Source organism: Mustela nivalis, assembly GCF_964662115.1.
Source record: "Mustela nivalis genome assembly, chromosome: 9".
Lineage (NCBI taxonomy): Eukaryota > Metazoa > Chordata > Mammalia > Carnivora > Mustelidae > Mustela > Mustela nivalis.
Genome location: NC_139028.1, coordinates 61,685,114 through 61,703,673, shown reverse-complemented (window position 1 = coordinate 61,703,673; position 18,560 = coordinate 61,685,114). Strand labels below are relative to the sequence as shown.

The 18,560-nt window shown below is 44.9% G+C and overlaps 1 protein-coding gene across 2 annotated transcripts in view; it reads right to left on the bottom strand.

The window, feature by feature from the left end:
- Window positions 1-17,912, bottom strand: part of MAP6 (microtubule associated protein 6) — a 71,772-nt gene extending 53,860 nt beyond the window's left edge. Inside the window, exon 1 of one of the 2 annotated variants that reach the window (XM_082747177.1) lies at window positions 16,250-17,912. In XM_082747177.1, coding sequence (XP_082603303.1) covers window positions 16,250-17,163 — 914 coding nt within the window. In that variant the 5' untranslated portion in view covers window positions 17,164-17,912. The remainder of the gene's footprint in view (window positions 1-16,249) is intronic. The other variant, XM_082747178.1, reaches the window with a different exon arrangement.
- Window positions 17,913-18,560: the final 648 nt, after the last annotated feature.

Sequence of the window (18,560 nt, the reverse complement as noted above, 5' to 3'; positions counted from 1 at the left end):
AGGATCCTTTTATTATGTGCTGAGTACTAATCCAAGCAGTTTACATTATCGTCCATTCTTCATAGGCAACAACATGGCCAGAAGATAGTGGAGAGATATTTTTAAAGTGCTAAGAGAAAACTAATGTCTATCCAGAATTCTTCCCTCAGCAAGCTATCACTAAAGTATGAGGATGAGAAAAAAGTATTTCAGACAAAGGGAAGACTTCCAGAAATCAAGAGTGGGATTCAAAAACCAGTGGTGAGCAAAATATTACTGAAAACAGAGGCAAATCTAAGTAAGCAGTGGACATAACAATCTTATTACTAATTGTTTCTAAATTAGAGGATTTGTAAATCAAAGCTGAGCTAAACTATAAGACAAGAACATGCAAGCTGAAGGGGCGATCAGAGGTCAAGTCTGACCAACTTGAAATTGTAAGTCAAACCTACAGATTAAAAAAGATGGATGGATAGACACTAAAAAACCAACCACCCAACAAAAAACTGGAAATAGAATGCACAACTTCTACACAGAAGGGAAAGAGAAAATTTAATCAATTCAGTAAAAGGCTGAAGTGAATCAAAGAAGGAACAAAGGGAAATCATGGTAAATAGAAAATCCAAGAAATTTCTCAAAAGAGATTTTTAGAATTAACAAGAGAATTCATCAAGTTTACAGGTACCAGTTAAACATACAGGAATCAATATCATTCCTATACATCACCGACAACCAATTAGGAAAGGTAACCAAAAAAAAAAACCTTACTTACAATAGCCACAGAATTTAGAAAACGTCTAGGAAAAAGCATAGAAAAAAGACCTTTTGAAGGATATAAAACAAGACCTCAGTTAATGGAATGATGTATCTTGTTTATACACAGAAAGACTCAATATTACACAGATGTCAATTTTCAGATTAACTTGTAATTTTAACCCGCCTTCAAAATCTCAATAGTATTTTTTGTAGTAGTTGAAAACAAAGTCCAAAATAAATATGGGAGGGTAAATGTCTAAGTAAGACCAAGGCAATTCTAAAAAAGAAGAACCAAGAGAGAGACTTGCCCTGTGAAAAATCAAAACACATCATAGGGCCATCATAATTAGGTTAAGTGTAGTATTTGTTAGGAATAGACAAATAGGTCAATGCGACTAAGCAGAGAACCCAGAAACGGACACACACAAGTGATAGGACTTGCTATCAGAGAGAGGGGACCTTTTAATTCAGTGGGAACGAAGGGGCTGTTAAACGAATGAATTTGGGATTTTTGCCTTTCCACATAGAAGCACATGGAAATATATTCTTATCTCACACTCATACCATTCAAAATTCGTTCCAGATGTACCATGAACCTGAATGTAAAATACAAACCTTGAAACTATCAGAAGAAAGTATAAAAGACTGTGTCTATCACTTTGCCAGTGAAGTCTTTCTGAAATTAGGAAAAAAATGCACAAACCACACAGGCAAGGACTGAACACAGTGAATAGACTGAAATGAAGAATTTCCATGTGACAAAGACCCTGGAAATGGAGGCAAAAGCCAAGTCACAGAAAAGAAGATGACTTGTCAGTGTCAGTGTAGGTCAGTTAAAATGAGATCACACCTTAGGGACTACAGGCATGGGGTGTGAACATGCAGTCCGCAGAAGAGAAATTGGAGATTTTGATAAACACATAGAAAGTTTCTGAGCTTCGCTGAAAAGCGGGGAAATAGGAATTAAACAATGACCGTTTTCTCACTATAAAATTGGCAAAATTTTAAATGGTTATATTATAAGAAAAAAGGATACTTTTTACATGATTCGTTGAAGTATAAATGAGTCCAGCCAGTAAAAAGAGCAATTTACCGATATCTAGCAAAATGCATATAACCTAGATCCAAGTGAAGAGATTCACTTCTCTTACATATTTTCACAGAGACATGTATAAGGATACTCACTGTAGCACCATTTTTGATAGTTAAAAATTAAGAAAACCTAATATAAATAAAGTAAGATAAATAACATGTGATACACTCAATGCTAGCAGGTTTTACAGCCATTAAAAGGAAGGAACTATAAATAAGTGGGTGCTTATGGCTGCTTGTTTGTATTTCATCATGTATGATGTTGGGTGAAAAAAATGAAATCACAGAATGATACACAGTGTTAGCTGTCATCTAAGTAAACACAGGGGCACCTGGCTGGCTCAGTTGGTAAAGCATGTGACTAGGGTCTTGAGGTCATGAACTGGAGGCCCACACTGGGTACAGAGATTATTACAAAAATTAATACCTAAGAAAAAAACTTGTTAAAAAGTCATCAAATACTATATAAAAAATAAATTAACACATACACACATATGTAATTTCTTCTGTAGTTTATAGATAAAGAGATATGCACCCCAAAGTCATAAGTGGTAGCCTCCTGGGGTAGAGGGAAGAGTGGAATGCGTCTGGGTCAGGTGGGCCAAGAGGACTTTATTATGAAAGAAAAACATGCTTTGACACAAACAAAACTGGAAGTAAATATAATAAAAAGTTAATTTTAAAAATTCTGGGTAGTAACAATATGGGTGCTGCACTCTTCTTTGTAGTGTACTTTTTTTAATTTCTAAGGGAAAAAAAAAGAGAAAGTTCTTCAAAGATTTCTCAGACAATGTAGCATCAGATATTTAGGAGGGAATGAGAGCAGTATCAAATGGATGAAACCAAATCCTTGGCCATGATCTGACTCTTCAATGTCATCAGTTTCCCGTCGCAGTCGTGCTCTTCTCCTTGGCCCTGTGCTTTCTCCAGCAAGCTTCAGGACAGGGCGCTTTGGCATCATGCCCTCGGGTGATTAAGGGGATCCTGGAATGTGGTTCCTAGCCGGGAAGGCCTGCAGAGGGGACTGGGCCAACCCATTACTGACAGACCAGGAAATGAAGCCAGGAGGAGGGATTCCAGCCAGGCCCACAGGAAGCCAGGCAGGCATCGAGGCTCACCTTCACCCCCCAGGCTTCAGCTCCAGCACCACCTCCTCAGACAACAGCTCCAATGCCTGGTCTAGGTTAGGCCTGTCAGGTCCCATCAAATGCTTTCCTAGCACTTTGTGCTTTCCCTGGCCCAAATTCATCACAATTATATTTAGTAACCAGCAGCTGGAATGCATGCTTAATACTGCATCTCTCATTCTCCTGCTCACTCCATGGTGAACGGCCTCTACCTTGTTCAGAGCTGTCATCCAACTTAGGTCAGAGCCTGTCCCTCAGGGACTCATCTGTCTAAACTGGAGTGCAGTCAGATTCCATGCTTCTTTTTGAGTGCTAATATTTAAAATGTTGACCGTGAGGACCTAATGATTCATAAAACAGGTACACATCCATGCGACCTACGACATGTATAACATTGCGCCATGTTCTTGAGGAGGAAATTCAGGCTCGGAGACTTGAAATGCCTTCGCCAGGGTTACATCAGCAGTAAGTGGGAAGGCTGGGCTTTGAGCTGAGGTTTCTCTGATGCCAGGTCTTTTGGTTGATCCTCTGCACCATGGCGATCAGATCAGTAGCTGGGATTATTAATTTTCCTTCTGTTCTTCACTTTTTCTTGTGTATTCTTCCCTATTCTATCACCCCCACCCCTAAAGACCTTGCTTAGTTGAAAGCATCCATGCTTCTGCTGCTGCATCATCTCCTCCTGCCCCTTCCTCCCTTTAGCATCGCCATCACCATTATCACCTTCATCATCATGCTTCTCCCTACTACTGAAGTAGGAACAGACACAGACTGAATCAGGAAGTGCCAAACTGTGGACTCCGCAGTCATCTCCTCAGAGCTGAGCTGAGCGTCTTATTCATAGGAAGTACTCAACAAATAGGAACTGGGTTGAATTGATTTATTAACAAAGTAACACTCTTTCCCCAACTTCTTCCATCTAGATAGAGAGAAGGTAGCATTTATAATGTATCACCTTCCGAGAAATGTAGTTTGGGTTGGGACTATTATGATGTGCTAAATAAAAGGCTCCCCAGAGAATGGTGCAAAAAGATTAGATTCTTAGCAGCTGGAATCACCAAGACTCTCTCCAGTTCCCAGCCAGCCCTTGGAGAAGGGCCGGAACAGAACTTCTTTGAGCTGTCACCACAGTCCTCTCACGGTAGAGGTCTCTTCTGTGTTTCTCATAGGGGTTTCATTCTAGGCAAGGGGATTTGTCCTCGGGCACCTTTTTATAGCACGTCATCCTTATCTATTTTTTTTTAAAAGCCTTGTTCCAGCTCCAGGGAGAAGCCCACATGAAATGGTCATAGCAGCCAGGGTTACACTATACTGGAAATAGAATGCACAACTTCTACATGTTAGTTAGCTCTCCAGGCTCCAGCTCTCCCTTCTACCTGGAATGTGCCACCTCATGCCTGCCTGATTATTTTGCCTATGGAAATGAGACTGATGCTTCAAGATCCAGCTCAGATGCTACCCTCCCTTCTTAAGTCTTCCCCGATTCTCCAGGTCAGACTCAAAAATAGTCACAGAAAATCTTGTATTTAAGCATTTCATTGTTCTCTTTCCAGAAATTCAGAATCTGTGCACCCAGAAGGGCAAAATTGCCTCTTTCTATTAGCTGATTGGTACTCAACTGCACTTGGGATAATGATGATGAGAATAGCTGTCTTTTACTGAGTGCTTACTATTGGCTAGGTACTACGTTAAATAGTGTACATACATCAGTATTCACTTGCTCAATTAATATCTATTAAGCATCTCCTAAATACCATGTAGTGAACTTGGTGCTGGAAGTACAATGGAAAATAGGACAGGTGAGGGGGGCACCTGGATGGCTTAGTTGGTTAAGCATCTGCCTTTGGCTCAGGTCATGATCCCAGGATCCTGGGATCAAGCCCCATGTCAAGCCCCATGATCGGCTCCCTTCTCCCTCTACCCTTCCCCCGTTCATGTGCTCGCATTCTTTCTCTCTCTCCCAAATAAATAAATAAAATCTTTAAAAAAATAAAAGACAGGTAAGAGAGTCACAAGTCACAAACTTAATGGAATATTTGGTCTTTCAGTGACTTTGCAAGATAGATATTATTGATTCTATTTTACCACTGAGGAAGCAAAATCAGACAAGAGAGGTTAAATAACTTGCCCAAAGTCATGTAGTTAACAAGTGGTGAGCAGAATTTGAACACAAGTCCCAAGATAAAGCTAGATATCTGAGAGGAGCTGAAATTACTAGTAAGTATTGTACTCTTAAGTGGCCTTCTTTGTTCTTAGCTCATTGTTAAAGACCTGCAGGAAGGAATATAAAACTCTGAACCTCTTGCCTTCCCAATGAAACTAATTCCACACTTTTGACACACTGCATAGGTACACCTCCTTCAGAAAATGGTCCCTGATTCAGACTGAGGCAGACTCCCCCCACCCTTTCCTCTGTATCTCCACAGTATCTTCTCCATATTTCTACTTTTGCACATACTACTAATACTATAATTTTCTCAATGTTTCTCTCGCTAGAGCTCTTTTTAGGACAGGGATATGTGCAATTCATTTCTATATCCCCATGTCCTAGCATAGTGTCTGCTACACGACCTGACAGAGGTTTGCTGAGTGAATAACTAAAAGACTTTCATTGGTTACTGACTCTAGTCTGTTCTTTCAATGATAGCAATAAATGTGGCCAGCACTTAGTGTGATGGGCATGCACTGGGGAAAGTGTTATCTCCCCCCGATCTTCCTCTCTGAAGTCACTACTGTGCAATTATCTCCATTTTACTTATGAGAGAATAAAAGACTTTTTCAAGGTCACAGAGATTTTTAAGTTACAGAGAAATGACTCGAGCTTAGTTTTAATGGTCAGGAAATCCCTAACAGGACACCAGTACACCTCCCAGGACTCATCCCACCATCCCATCCACGAATCTTCCAACAAAATTAACCAGCCCTTGTTGTGGCCCTAGGGATCTCTGGCCCCTGATTTGAACCTTCAGCAGGCCCTGCCTGGTGCTTTGGATGCTTGTATCCATGTTACCTGCGTCACAAGATGGCAAGCTCCTGTGAGCGGGGATCATGAGCTCTGCACCTTAAATCCTCAGAACCCATAGCCCCAGCTTTTGCATGCTCTGAAGATGCTGCACTGAACTCAGAATAAAAATAATATTAAGCCCACTGCATTATTATTATTATGCTATTATGATCAAATAAATCCAGCCTAATTCCCTGCTTTTACAGTATAAGCCTCTTTCACAATGGAATAAAAACCCTGAAGGATGGGAGAGATTTAGAGAAGATGAGAGAAGAGCAGGAGGGAAAACTGGAAGCAAAATCCAGCCACAGTTACACACAGGGCTGGTCAAGGCCCAGGTCAGACTGTGATTTGGCTGGCTCACCTTCTGGGCCCCCCATGATTGCAATGTACAACCAGCACTGAGAACCCCCAGGAAAAAGAATCAGGTGAGTGTGGGGAACAGTGAGCAAAAATGCTGGGAACAACCAGACAGGTCAGATCCTGAAAAGCCTTGACTGCAGCCCGAGGTGCTAGTTCTTACTCTGGATGGGAAGGAAATCTGCGGAGAGTTCAGGATAAGGAGGAGTGAGACAGGCAACCCTTTCCCACTGCAAAAACAAGTTGGTGAAGGAGGACAGCCTAGGCTTAGGAGAGTGGGAGCCAAAAAGACACACGAAGTCACTGCACGAAATAGACAGTGACCACAGGGAGCAGCACCGTGGAGGAGGCAGAAGGCAGTGTTTCAAGGAGGTAGTTATGGTGTATTTTGTGGCTGGGGGCCTGAGCCAAATTTTCCCACCAAAAGAGGTTACACCAGGCTTAGTGCTGCAGAAGCGTCTTCAGTCATTTGGGAGAAAATATACACTGGCAATGGGCTATGCTGGTCCAGCAAGGCTAGGGAAGGGTACTATGATGCTTTACATACAAGTGGGGTAGCTCCTGTGGGAACACAGAGGCTGGAGGTAGGGGAGGTGGGAAATGGGAACAGAGCTGGGGCCTGTGCTCTCACTCCACATAGACACCAACAGCCCATCCTCATCCCCCACTGACTCTTCTTCCGCCTAACCCTATGTCAGTGCTGGTTGGGCCCTGCCCCCAGTGGTCTCTTCTTCCCACCCTCTTTATGCCCCACCCACTCTGATGCCTGTGGGTTTGATCCTCACTGACAGCTCCAGGTCCAGATCTTTTCTGTTCTGCCTTTTCTCTTGAGCATCCAACCTCGATCTCCATTTACTTAGCTTGTATTTATTTTGAAATTTTTGGTTGAAGTATAATATACATAGGATAAAGTCCATAAACCTTAATTGTTTGCATGTCTAAATCCACATAATCGCCACCCAGATCAACACATAGAACAATTCCAGTATCTCAGTAGGTTCTCTTGTGCTCCTTCTCAACTAGTTACCTGCCCCATCCCAGAGAGCACCACTATTCTGACTTCCACCACTGTCAATTCCTTTGGCCTGTTTTTGAAATCCATATAAATGGGATTGTTCAGTAAGTGTCTTGTATCTCTTCCTTTCATTCATCACCACGGCTGTGGGATATATCCATATTATAAAGTATTACAGTAATTTTACTTTTCATACAACAGTGGTTCTTACCAGGGGCAATTTTTCCCCCTGCAGGGGTCTTCTGGCAATGCCTGGACACATTTCTGATGCTCACGGCTTAGCAAGGGTGAGGGTGCAGTGGGGAGTGCTACGGCATGGGGTGGAGAGAGGCCAGGGATGCCATAAGGCAGAGGACAGCTCCTCACAACAAAGAATTATCCAGTCCAAAGTGTCAGAAGTGCTAAGATTGAGAAACTGTGTATTAGTTTCCTACAGGTGCTGAAATGAATTGCCGCAAGTTGAATGGCTTAAAACAATGCAAATGTATTATCTTCTAGTTGTAAGTTAAAAATTTGTAATGGATCTTACTGGAAAAAAAATCAAGGTGTCACCAGACGCAAGGTGTTCCTCCTGAAGGCTCCAGGAGAGAAGCCATTTCCTTGTCTTTTCCAGTTTCTTAGAACCTGCCTGCGTTCCTTGGCTCATGTCCCCCTTTTCCATCTTTGAAGTCTGCAACGTCTGGCCGAGTCTTTATCATACTGCCTCACTGTGACATTGACTCTTTCACTTGTAAAGATCTCTGTGATTACACCGGGCCCATAATTCAGGATACTCCCCCACCTCAAGATGCTTAATGTAATGACAGCTGTAAAGTCCCTTTTGCTCTGTAACATAGCATATTCCCACGTTCCAGGAATTAGGATGTGGACATACTTGAGTGGGGGGTTGAGGAAGGCATTATTCTCCCGGCCACATCCTGCCATGTGAGAACCCACTATATGAATATGCCACAACTTGTCCCATTGTTGATGGACATTTGCGTTGTTTTTTTCTTTTTAGCTATTATTATTAAAGCTGCTATATACATTCTTGTACAACTCTTTTGTCCTCATCTCTTTTGGGTGTACATTCATGAGGACAGTTCCTGGGTCTTAGAGTAAAACACATGTTTACCTTGAGTAGATAATGTTGAAGAGTTTTATAGGATTGTACCAGTTTACACGCTAACCAGCAGGGCGGATTTCTATTTTCACTTTCTACTGGACATCTCCATGTCAACCTTGGAAAAAGACACCTCAAATCCAACTGGTTCATAATGGTGTTATCTACTCAGTGAATGACTGTTTCCCCAGACATCCAAAGTATGAGATCTGGGCAATGTCCTAGCCTCCTCTCTTTGCCTTTGGACCTACTTTTCTTTGGCCAAAACATTATTGCATCCAACAGTGTCAGTGCTTTGTTGCCTTCTTTCCTTGCTGGAGGTTGTCACCATCTCTGCCCCAGACTACAGCTCCATGCCCCCCAATCATCCCTCCACCACCATCAAAGTCACCTTTTCCCAAATCCCAAAACCTAATCCTGCTCTTCTCTTTGCTTACAGGACAAAGGAACTGGCCCAGCCTCCCCACCTGGTCTTCACTATTCTATTGTCATCCCATGAGACCTCTAATTGCTGCCGGCACAGAACTGCTTACAATTTCTCTTCTCATCCATTTACTCAAATTGACCCCTTCCCCACAATGTCCCCCTCTTTGAAGATCCCCTGCCAGTCCCTTCTCTCCTGAACCCTTTCTCCAACAACCCTCAGATCAAGCAGACTTAACCTCTCTCTCCTCTGTGCCCCACCAGACCCTGCAAAGACTTTTTATTAGGGTACTTTTCAGCACACTTGTCTCTGCTTATACACAGAAGCCTTTCAAGAGCGAGGACAGCTTTGTCATCCTAGGAATGAGCCTGATACAGAGTAGACACTAATCATGTTTCCTGGACTGAAACTGAGTTGAGATAATACATGTTAATATGACATGGAGGACGTGGCGTGTATTGAGAAACAGCATTAAGCCAAGTCTGTGTGTTCGAGTCTAAAAGCTTCAGGGCAGACAAGAGGCCCTGAGGTCCTAAGCCCCAACAGGGAAGTACTAGTACCATTCCTGCAGGGCTACTGTAAATGTTGTAGGAGAAAATGCATCTAAGATTTGTAGCAGTCTGCCAGGCACATAGTAGGCACTCAATTAGCTACTATTATTAACTCTAATAGTGAAAACTAGTACTTTTAGTGAACATCCAGAGAATTTTTAGTTTGTTGGCTGAGGCCCATCTTGCAGTTTTCTTCATTCAGCAGAGAATTAGAAGCTCGCAGTTCTACATTTATACAACTGACATAATTTGTAAAGCCAGAGCTGCACTGATTATAAAGATAGCTCTTTAATCTTAGTGGACATTTACTGGAGTATTTTAGTTTTGTGTCTGGGAAATTGAGTGATTCTTGGTGATTGTAGATTTAGAACTATCACTGGCTTGACTTTTTTTTTTTAATTCATATATGCAGTAAGTACCTTTTGTCTCCCCCTCCCCCCAAGATAGCAACCAATAATTGCCCATTTCTTATCTCCTTTCCTCTTTGTGGGTTAGTCTTGGTCAACATTATATCTCTAAGAGTTAACTGCACAAGGTCAACCAATGATCTAGAAAAATGCTTTGCACACAGTAATTCCTCAGTAAAAAATTCCAAAGAGGCATAAGGCATTGCTGAGTTAGGCACTCCATGTGGTTTCTGTGCTATGTCTCTGTTCTGATTTACTCCTCTGATCACTCCTTCTTTGTCTTTTTCATGGCTATTACTTCTGCTGTCAAAACCCCCCAAATACTTGTATCCCTCAGAGCTCCATTCTCTAATGGCTAATTTTCTCTACTCCCTCATAGGGGAGGATATAAATATATGTGTAAACATTTAAAATAAAAAATAGCAAACCAAATTCAACACTACAAACTGTATTTTTATACAAGTAAGGTTTATCTCAGGAATGCAAAGATGGTTCAATATCAAAATAATCTAATAACAGATTCAAAAAGAAAAACCATTTGATCATCTCAGTTGATGCAGGAAAAGCAGTCAACAAAATTCAATACCCATCCACATTTTTAGAAACCCTTAGTAAATTTGGATAAAGAGAAGTTTCTTAATCTGATATGATGCTATCTCATAGAAACACAGAGCAAACCTCAAACCTGATAAAACTTAAGAAGTTTTTAAAACATAAGCAGCATTTCCACATTTAAACATTTAAAATAAAAAATATGACAAAGATGCCTATTATCACCTACTATCAAAACTACATCCTATGTCCTCACCACTGCAGCAGTACACACACACACAAAAGATATATAAATATTGGAAAGGAAGACAATAAATTGGTATTTGCTAAAAACATACATTATCTCCACAGACAGCCCAAGGGAGTTTGCAGACAAAACTAATTAGAGAGCACGATAAAGTTCCTCAATACAAGATCAACATCCAAAAATTAACACATATGAGCAATAAACCATTAGAAAATGTAACAAAATCTACTCCTCACAATAGGAAAATAATTGGAAATATCGTAGACAAAAAGAAAAGGTGGTAGTGTGGCATTAACTCAAAATAATGGAATTGAACAGATATCCCAGAAATATATCTAAACATATGTGACCCTTATGCAATAGAGGAGATTCATGGAGATATTAATGAGGAAAAGTTGCACTTTGGGGGTAAATGGGTTTCCATAAGACAAAAAAGAAAACTGGATTCCCTACTTTATTCCATACATAAGGTTAAAATCCAGTTATATTACTAAAGATTTAAATATAGAACAATAAAACTTAAAAATGTGTGTGCAGGGGCGCTTGGGTGGCTCAGTGGGTTAAGCCTCGGCCTTCAGCTCAGGTCATGATCTTAGGGTCCTAGGATCGAGCCCCGCATCCAGCTCTCTGCTCAGTGGGGAGCCTGCTTCCCCCTCTCTCTCTGGCTGCCTCTCTAACTGGTTGTGATCTCTGTCAAATAAATAAAAAAACTTTTAAAAAAATGTGTGTGCATTTGTGTGTGTGTGTGTGAGAGAGAGAGAGAGAGAGAAAGAGACTCTTGTGCAGAAAATTACAAAATGTAAGTGAAGGACATTAAAGACTTAAATAAATGGCAACCAACACTGCTTTTGTGTATGAGAAAACTCAATACCTCAAGGAAAGCCAATTTCTCCAAGCAGTATTTTCCATCAAAATTATCTAGACTGCATGTTAAAATGTAGTTTCTTAGGCTCTACTTTAAACCTACTGAATCGGTATGCCTGAGGATGAGGCCCAAGAATCTGTATCTTAGAAAACTAGCCAGATGATTCTTGGGTGTACTGAGTTTTGAGAACCCTTGACTTAGGGAAGTAGGTCATAACCTGAATTGCACATGAGAGCCACTTGGGACTGTTTCTGAAATATTCAGATGCTCAGGCCACACCCCAGACCAATTAAATCAGAATTTCTGGGCAAGGCCATCAGCATTTTTAAAGCTCTCCAATGATTCCAAATGGTAGTCAAGGTTGAGGGTCATTGGCCTGGGTGAAGGTACAAGAGATCTGTAAGGTTTGCTGCCCGTCCTCGTTTGAACATCTACTTCTAGGGCTAACCTAGTAGAGAATGGACTTTATCTAGATTAAGGCAGCCATAACATCCTTACATAAAGGTTATAAGTTATTCATCTGGTATCCTCAGCATCCTGTCTGATACACAGCAGGGGCTTTGTGGTCATTTTCTGAAATAAATCCAACTAAATAAAACTGAATGAAATGAATCAATGTGTAGGTGAACAAAATTTTCATCAAATTCTAAAAATTTACTGGATTCTGCAAACCTATATGGCACCTGGGCGCAATGTTACACTGTGAGATGTATAGAGATGAACAAAGTACAGCCCTCTCTCCCAGTGTTTGTGATCTGGTGGCGGAGGCAGATACAGACAACAGTATCTTATAATCGAGCAGACAATGGGAGTGCACAGAATATAGAAAGGGAATGCAAGAAAGATTGGCTCTGAATGGCAGCACCTGGAAGATATCCTTAAAGATTCAGTATCTGAGACTGGCCTTGCAGTTATCTCTGAGACTTGCCCAGGAAGAAATTAGGGAAGTGGGAAGTTGCTCCAGAAGCAAAGGGCAGTTCTGCCAGCAGAAGCCACGTCAGACAGGCCTTTCTCTAAGCTTCATGGAAGACTATAGGGCAGATAAGAAAGGCGCCTTTTCTTTCCAATTTCCTTGTTACTGCTCTCATTTGTCAAATATTTTGCCTCTGATTTATTTATTCTACCTCCTGGTGCCTCAGCTGATTTCTTTCAGGAGAAGTCTCTCATTAGCATTTCTATGGGGAACACCTGCCACCCCATCTATCCCTATTAACTGATGGCTGGGGCAATGGGACTGAGACGAGAATTTTAATCCCCTTCTCGTGACTCATCTCTTTTCTAATTGAGAATGCTAGGTCTAAAGTCACAAGTGGCTGCCTGGCAAAATCCATCTTTAAGGTTCAAAGTGGTAACAGAGACATGCTTCTCAATATTACAACATCATTATGTAAAATGAGTGTACTAAAAATTAATCAACTTCATGATTGTGAATAATGAAAGATACCCAAGATAGCACTTAATGCAAAAATCCCAGGCTAGTGCAGATAAATTACGAATTAGATGAACTGTTGATTTAGGAAGGTTTCTCAAAATCATCGTGTCAAAGGATGTTTGGTATTTTCTGTATATCGTAAGAGAATACTGTATATCGTAAGAGAAAAACCAATGAGTATGTATATGTCTCCGCAAGCTGACTGTATATTTTACATTATATGCCAATATGTTAAGCTGATGGATTGTGTGTACTTTTCTCTATTTAAGCCAACTGCTCACATTGATGTCATTTGACAGATGTCACTTGGAAAGCCCATGAGATGAACCAGTCACCATAGTGTAAGCCACCATGATTTATGTAGAGTGGCAGAAGAAAAGCGTTTTGTAAATCAAATTATCTTTGAAATGGAACCCAACCTGGCTTTTAATAAGGCAATGTTAAAACTCATCTATGCCAGTCGTGGGCATATTCAGGAGGTATTTGGAATCATAGCAAGGAAAAGAACATGAGACAATAGGGAAGGAAAACCAATGTTCCAGATAAGCCTACAATTTCCATACATTTTTTTTCTTTATGGGATATTTGATTAATTGTCTTATTTCTTCATGTCTACTTTCACCCGAAGTGCATTTCCCTATTGGTTGGATTTTCTTCTGAAACAGAAAACAACGTTAAATTTCACACCAACTTGGTCATGCACTTAAATTGTCCATTAAGGAAATTGACGTCTCTTAGCAACACTCATTCTCTTAATACTTCCAAACCCTTCTGATTAAATAGCAAAATGGAACCGCTGGCCCCAAAGTCACATGCATAATTAAATTTTACAATTCTTTTGAGGTGCTCAGAGATTTTTTTTTTTTTGACAGGTTGGTGGAGTTCTGATTCTGATAGCCACTAAAAATAATCATTTTCACGAGCTGCAAAAGCAGAGCCTTCCCCCATTCAATCCTATCACTTGCAGTATGAGTATAATCCTAATTGTAAAGCCTGACATGCTTACTATACGGTGAAGGTGGGATTTGGGGAGAAGAGGCCATATGGAACAAAGGTGCAAGCCAATATACCTGGAGTGGGTTGTATCTGAAGGGTAGGTCATCCCCTGACTGTCTAGCCCATTTTTCATGGACAAAGCAAATCCTATTGACTTGGAAATATAAACCGAGTTGGATCACCAAAGGAGATTTGAGAATTTGGAATCTGTCTTGATTGGCATTGACTCTCTGGAGGTGGGAAGGGGTAGTTTCCTTCATGGTGGGTGATAAGGTTCCACTTGCCACCAGGTACTACTACCCAGGAGTAGGAGCAGGGAGTGGGGGTAGGAAGATGAGGAGGACAGATCAGAAATCTGTGATGATGCTGGGCGAATCTTAGGGTTTTTTGGGAATGAAGTGGGGCCTGCCTTGGAAACAAGCAGAATCACAAAACTACACCTTGGTTTTGTTTTTTATGCCCACTGTTTATTTGCTTCCTTCTTTTCTTTTTGGTTCTCCCTTGGCAGTAGAACAAAGATATGGTGCAAATTCTACTTCTGATGGCTCTGAACCAAGGAAAAGGATCTTGCCCAACCCAAAGCCATAAAAAAAGTAGTACACTCCTCCGAGACCACTGTGGTTGTTCTAACAATAAACCAAGAGAGAAATGCCAAGTGGGGTGGGGAGGTGGGGAGATGGAGTCAGAGCCGAATATTAGCTGCCCCTTCTCATTGAGAAATGCTTTCTAGACTTAAAACCTGGGAGAGAGAGGAATTTTGTCTTTAAAAAGAGGATATCTATCTCCGCTAAGCTTCCCTCAGCATATGAGGGAGTGGTTGGTACATTCACTGGAGAAAGACATCAGTCTGGTATGAGGCTACATACAGGGTCTTGGCAAAAGACACTAACTCTGCAGTCCTCCCAACCACAGTCTTCTGCAGGAAGGAGGGAACTGGCTGTGGCATTGATGAAGGACCCCATAAGCCACATTTTTAATAAATGCTCAATTTTTCATCTTGCACATCTGTTTCCCCAGAGACCCTAAAGCCTAATGTTACATGCTCAGAGTCAAATGAGATCTCTTAGTGCTTGATCTGGGTGGAAACATAAGGGGAGGATGGAGAGCTAAGCATTCAGAAAAACATATTGGAGGCACACGGTGAGAAAGCAAGTTGGAAGGGCTGAGGCTGCAGCACAGAGAGAATTCTAGAAGGATGGAGAGAGGGAGAGGCAAGGGAAGAGGGAGGGAGAAAGAAAGAGAAAATGGATATGTGCCTTCTTGAAGGCATTCATTTAGAGGGAATTTAAATGTGCTAAAGAGGAGGGTCTTGGTGGTAATGGAATGAGCAACACAACTGGAAAACATAAAGAGAATGGAGAAAGGAAATGCTTCAATAGGGGAGAAGGCTGGAGGTATCTAGGAAGTGGAAATCAGAATAATGAGGGATCATGCACAAGATTGTAATGGCACTAAGACATTCTCATCACCTACTGTGTACCAGGCTTAATTCTCCCCGGCCGTCTCATGTAATCCTCACAATGTCTCGTGCCGTGCCAGGCATATAGTGCTGGTGCTCAAAAATAAGTTAAATGTTAATATTTAATTAATAAATGAACAAGCAAGTCTAAGAATAATCTATGATCAACCGCGTCTTACACCTAAGAACCTAAGGCCCAGAAAGGTTAAGAAACGTGCTCCGTGTGACACAGCTACTGAGAGGAGGAAGGAATCCGACGCCAAACCTGATGGCATAAGGAGGAAGGTGAGCAGTAAGAGCCCCGCGGGGAATCAAGAAAAGGGTGTGGTGTTTGGGTGTCTCCCAGGGACTGAGGGAGGGAGGGAAGAATGAGAGGCGGAGGGAACTGGGCTAGGGAGGAGGGGATTGGCCACTGAGAAAGAATTCTTCTTCTAGGAGGACGGGGCTCTGTGGGGGAGCGCCAAGTTGATCTAGGCAACAGCGGAGCCGGCAGCGAGGGGCTGATGCCGCTGAAGTGGGTGGGGCGGAATGGCACCGCCTGTGAAGAAACTGCCAAGGGTCTCGGTCCAGCAAGCGGGGATCCAAGGTGGGGCGGGGATGCGGGGAAAGATGCCCCGGTGGTAAAGGGAAAGACCTGGGCAGGCGGGGACGGATAGTACTAACAGCCTTCCCCTAAGAAAGAGCTGAAAGAAGTCAGCCTTGGCAGGGTGTCTGAGCTGCGGCCGAGGAGAGGGTGTGGTCTGGCGGGGGAGGGGCTGCACTTGAGGTCCGCGGTGCGGAGAAGGAACCCCCCCCCCCCACCAACCCCCTACCCCAGGGCAGCCTCCGCTAAAGGGTAAGGGTGACCCGCCCCGTCGCCTGAGCGGCGGCCCACGTCTCACCTGTAGGAGCTGCCCGCCGCGCTCGCCACCTCCTCGCGGATTTGCCTGTTGAGGGCGTCCGCCGCTGCCCGCCCTTTGCCAGCTTCCGGGCCCGCGGCCTGGACCGGGGCCTGGGCGGCGGGCAGCGGCGTCTGCTCCGGCGCCTGCCCCTCGGCGCGACGCAGCATCCAGGCGGGCCCAGGCTTCCTGCGCGTGTCGCGCTCGTCCGCCCCCGAGGGCTTTCCGGCGGCGGGGCCACCTGCTCCGCCAGGGGTCGCCTCCTGCTCTGGGGCTTCCGCGGCGGCCTGCGCGGGCCAGCGCTCCTGGCTCTGCGGCCGGCGCTTGGAGGCCCCGAGTATCGGCACCGAAGCCTGGGAGGACGCGGGGATCTGCACGGGCTTGGGGATCCACGGGTGGTCCCCGCGGCGCGGCAGCGGCCAGGCGCGGAAGTCTTTCTGGTACTGGGTCTCGCGCTCGAAGGGCGCGTCGGAAGGCTGGTACTCGCTGCGCGGCCGGCAGCTCGGCTCTGGCCGCTGCACCTTCCAGGCGCGGTAGTCCTGACGCATCACCGAGTCCGCGGGGCCTGCGCTGGAGGTGGAGCCGGAGCTCGGGACCGCGCCGGGCCCGCTCCGGCCGGCCGCAGCCGCCGCCTCGCGTTCCCCGCTAGGCCCGGGTGCCGGCCCCGTTGCCCGGGCAACTGCATCCAACTCGCCCTGGGCCGGCTGCGTCTCTATGGCGACCGCCCTAGCCGAGGGGGGCGCGTGCGCCGGCTGCGCCTGCTGCTGCTGCGGCGGCGGCGGCTGCGGCGGGGCGCTCGGGGCCTCGGTGGCCTCCGAGTACTTGGTGAAAACCAGCGGCACCGCGATGTCCGCCTTGTCCAGCTGGTTCCAGAAGCGGGCAATGCAGCAGGCCCGCGTGATGCACGGCCACGCCATGATGCTAGCTGCAAAGCTGGCCTTCCCTCTTTCTTTTTGTGGCTCTAAAGCAAGTCTCTAATCTTACTTCAGTCCCTCGGCCCTCGACCAGTCTGGTTCCCACTGTTTTTTCCCTTGGTGGCCTGAGCTACCTCGCTCTCCTCCCTCAGAGAGCACCCAGGAAGGTCAAGCTATCACTGAGATAAAGTCCGTAAAGTCCCCCCGATTACCGGCAGCAAACGCCTCCGGGAGACGCCTGTAAAGGTCTTGGGAGCGCAGTCTGCTGCGGGCACCGATGGGTGAGCTACCCGGCGTCCCGGAGTCCCCGGGCGAGGGCGTCTGGGTCGCGCCCCTCCCTGCTGCTGCGGCGGCGCGCAGACCCCGGCCAAGAGAGGCGACGCGAGACGAGGTGGCTGAGGTCTTAAGCCATGGCGTAGAGGAAGGACCGAGCAGGGTGGCCTCAGGGGCCACGGACGAGGCTCTATTCTCCCTCCCCGATGCGTCCCGTTTCAGCCGGCCACCTAGCAGATCTTGGAGGTGATTCACCTCCAGCGGAGACCGAGCATTGCTGCAGCAGCTGCTCCCGAGGATGCCGCAGCCACTGCCGCTGCTGTCTCTGCTGCAGGGAAGCGGCCCCACCCTTATCTACTGCTCGGCGACTGAGGGAAAAAATCCAGGGAAGGCGCTGAGAGAAAGCGCTCTGCAGAAAAAAATCACCTGCTGTCGTCAGCGCGCGCTGCCTGGAGCTCGCTTGGTTCTTTCCCCTCCCCCCTGCGCTCTGGCAGCTCCTCCCTCCTCGGCTCCTAGGCAACAGCAGAATCTGGGGCCTGTGTGGCTTCAAGTCCCAGGCTGGTGACGACTGGCTGTCCTTACGCTGGTCGCTTCTCCGCCGGGAGCCTCAGGCTCCTCTTTTGTAAAATGGGGCCAATCATGGAGGAGGGGGGATTCAATTTTTAAAATATGAAGGAAATCCCTAGTGAAATGTCTGTCCCAGAATAGACGCTTTTAAAAAAGAAAGCTGGTGTTACTGGCCAGTTGCTGGTGGCGGAATTTGAACTCAGTTTGGCTGGTTCCTGATTCAAGCACCAGTCATTCATGCATAAACCTTGTTCAGATGTGTAGGGATGTGAGAGTTCCCAGGCTGGTGGGGCCCTGGCTGTTTCTTTATTAGGGGACCTTTGGGGAAAGGGTGTCTTAGAGCCTCCCAAGAACTACCAAGTCCCCATTCAGCCCAGAGGACATACTGGGGAGAGCCAGGAAAAAGAATATTCTTGGAATGGCCTTAAGTGTGGAGGTTGGGGGGGATGGAAAGGAGACAAGGAAATCGTGTCCTAGGACAGGGTCGTGCCTGATTCACAGGGACTTACTGGCATGTTCCTGACCCCTGACTTTTGCTCTTCCTCTACCTAGGACGCACA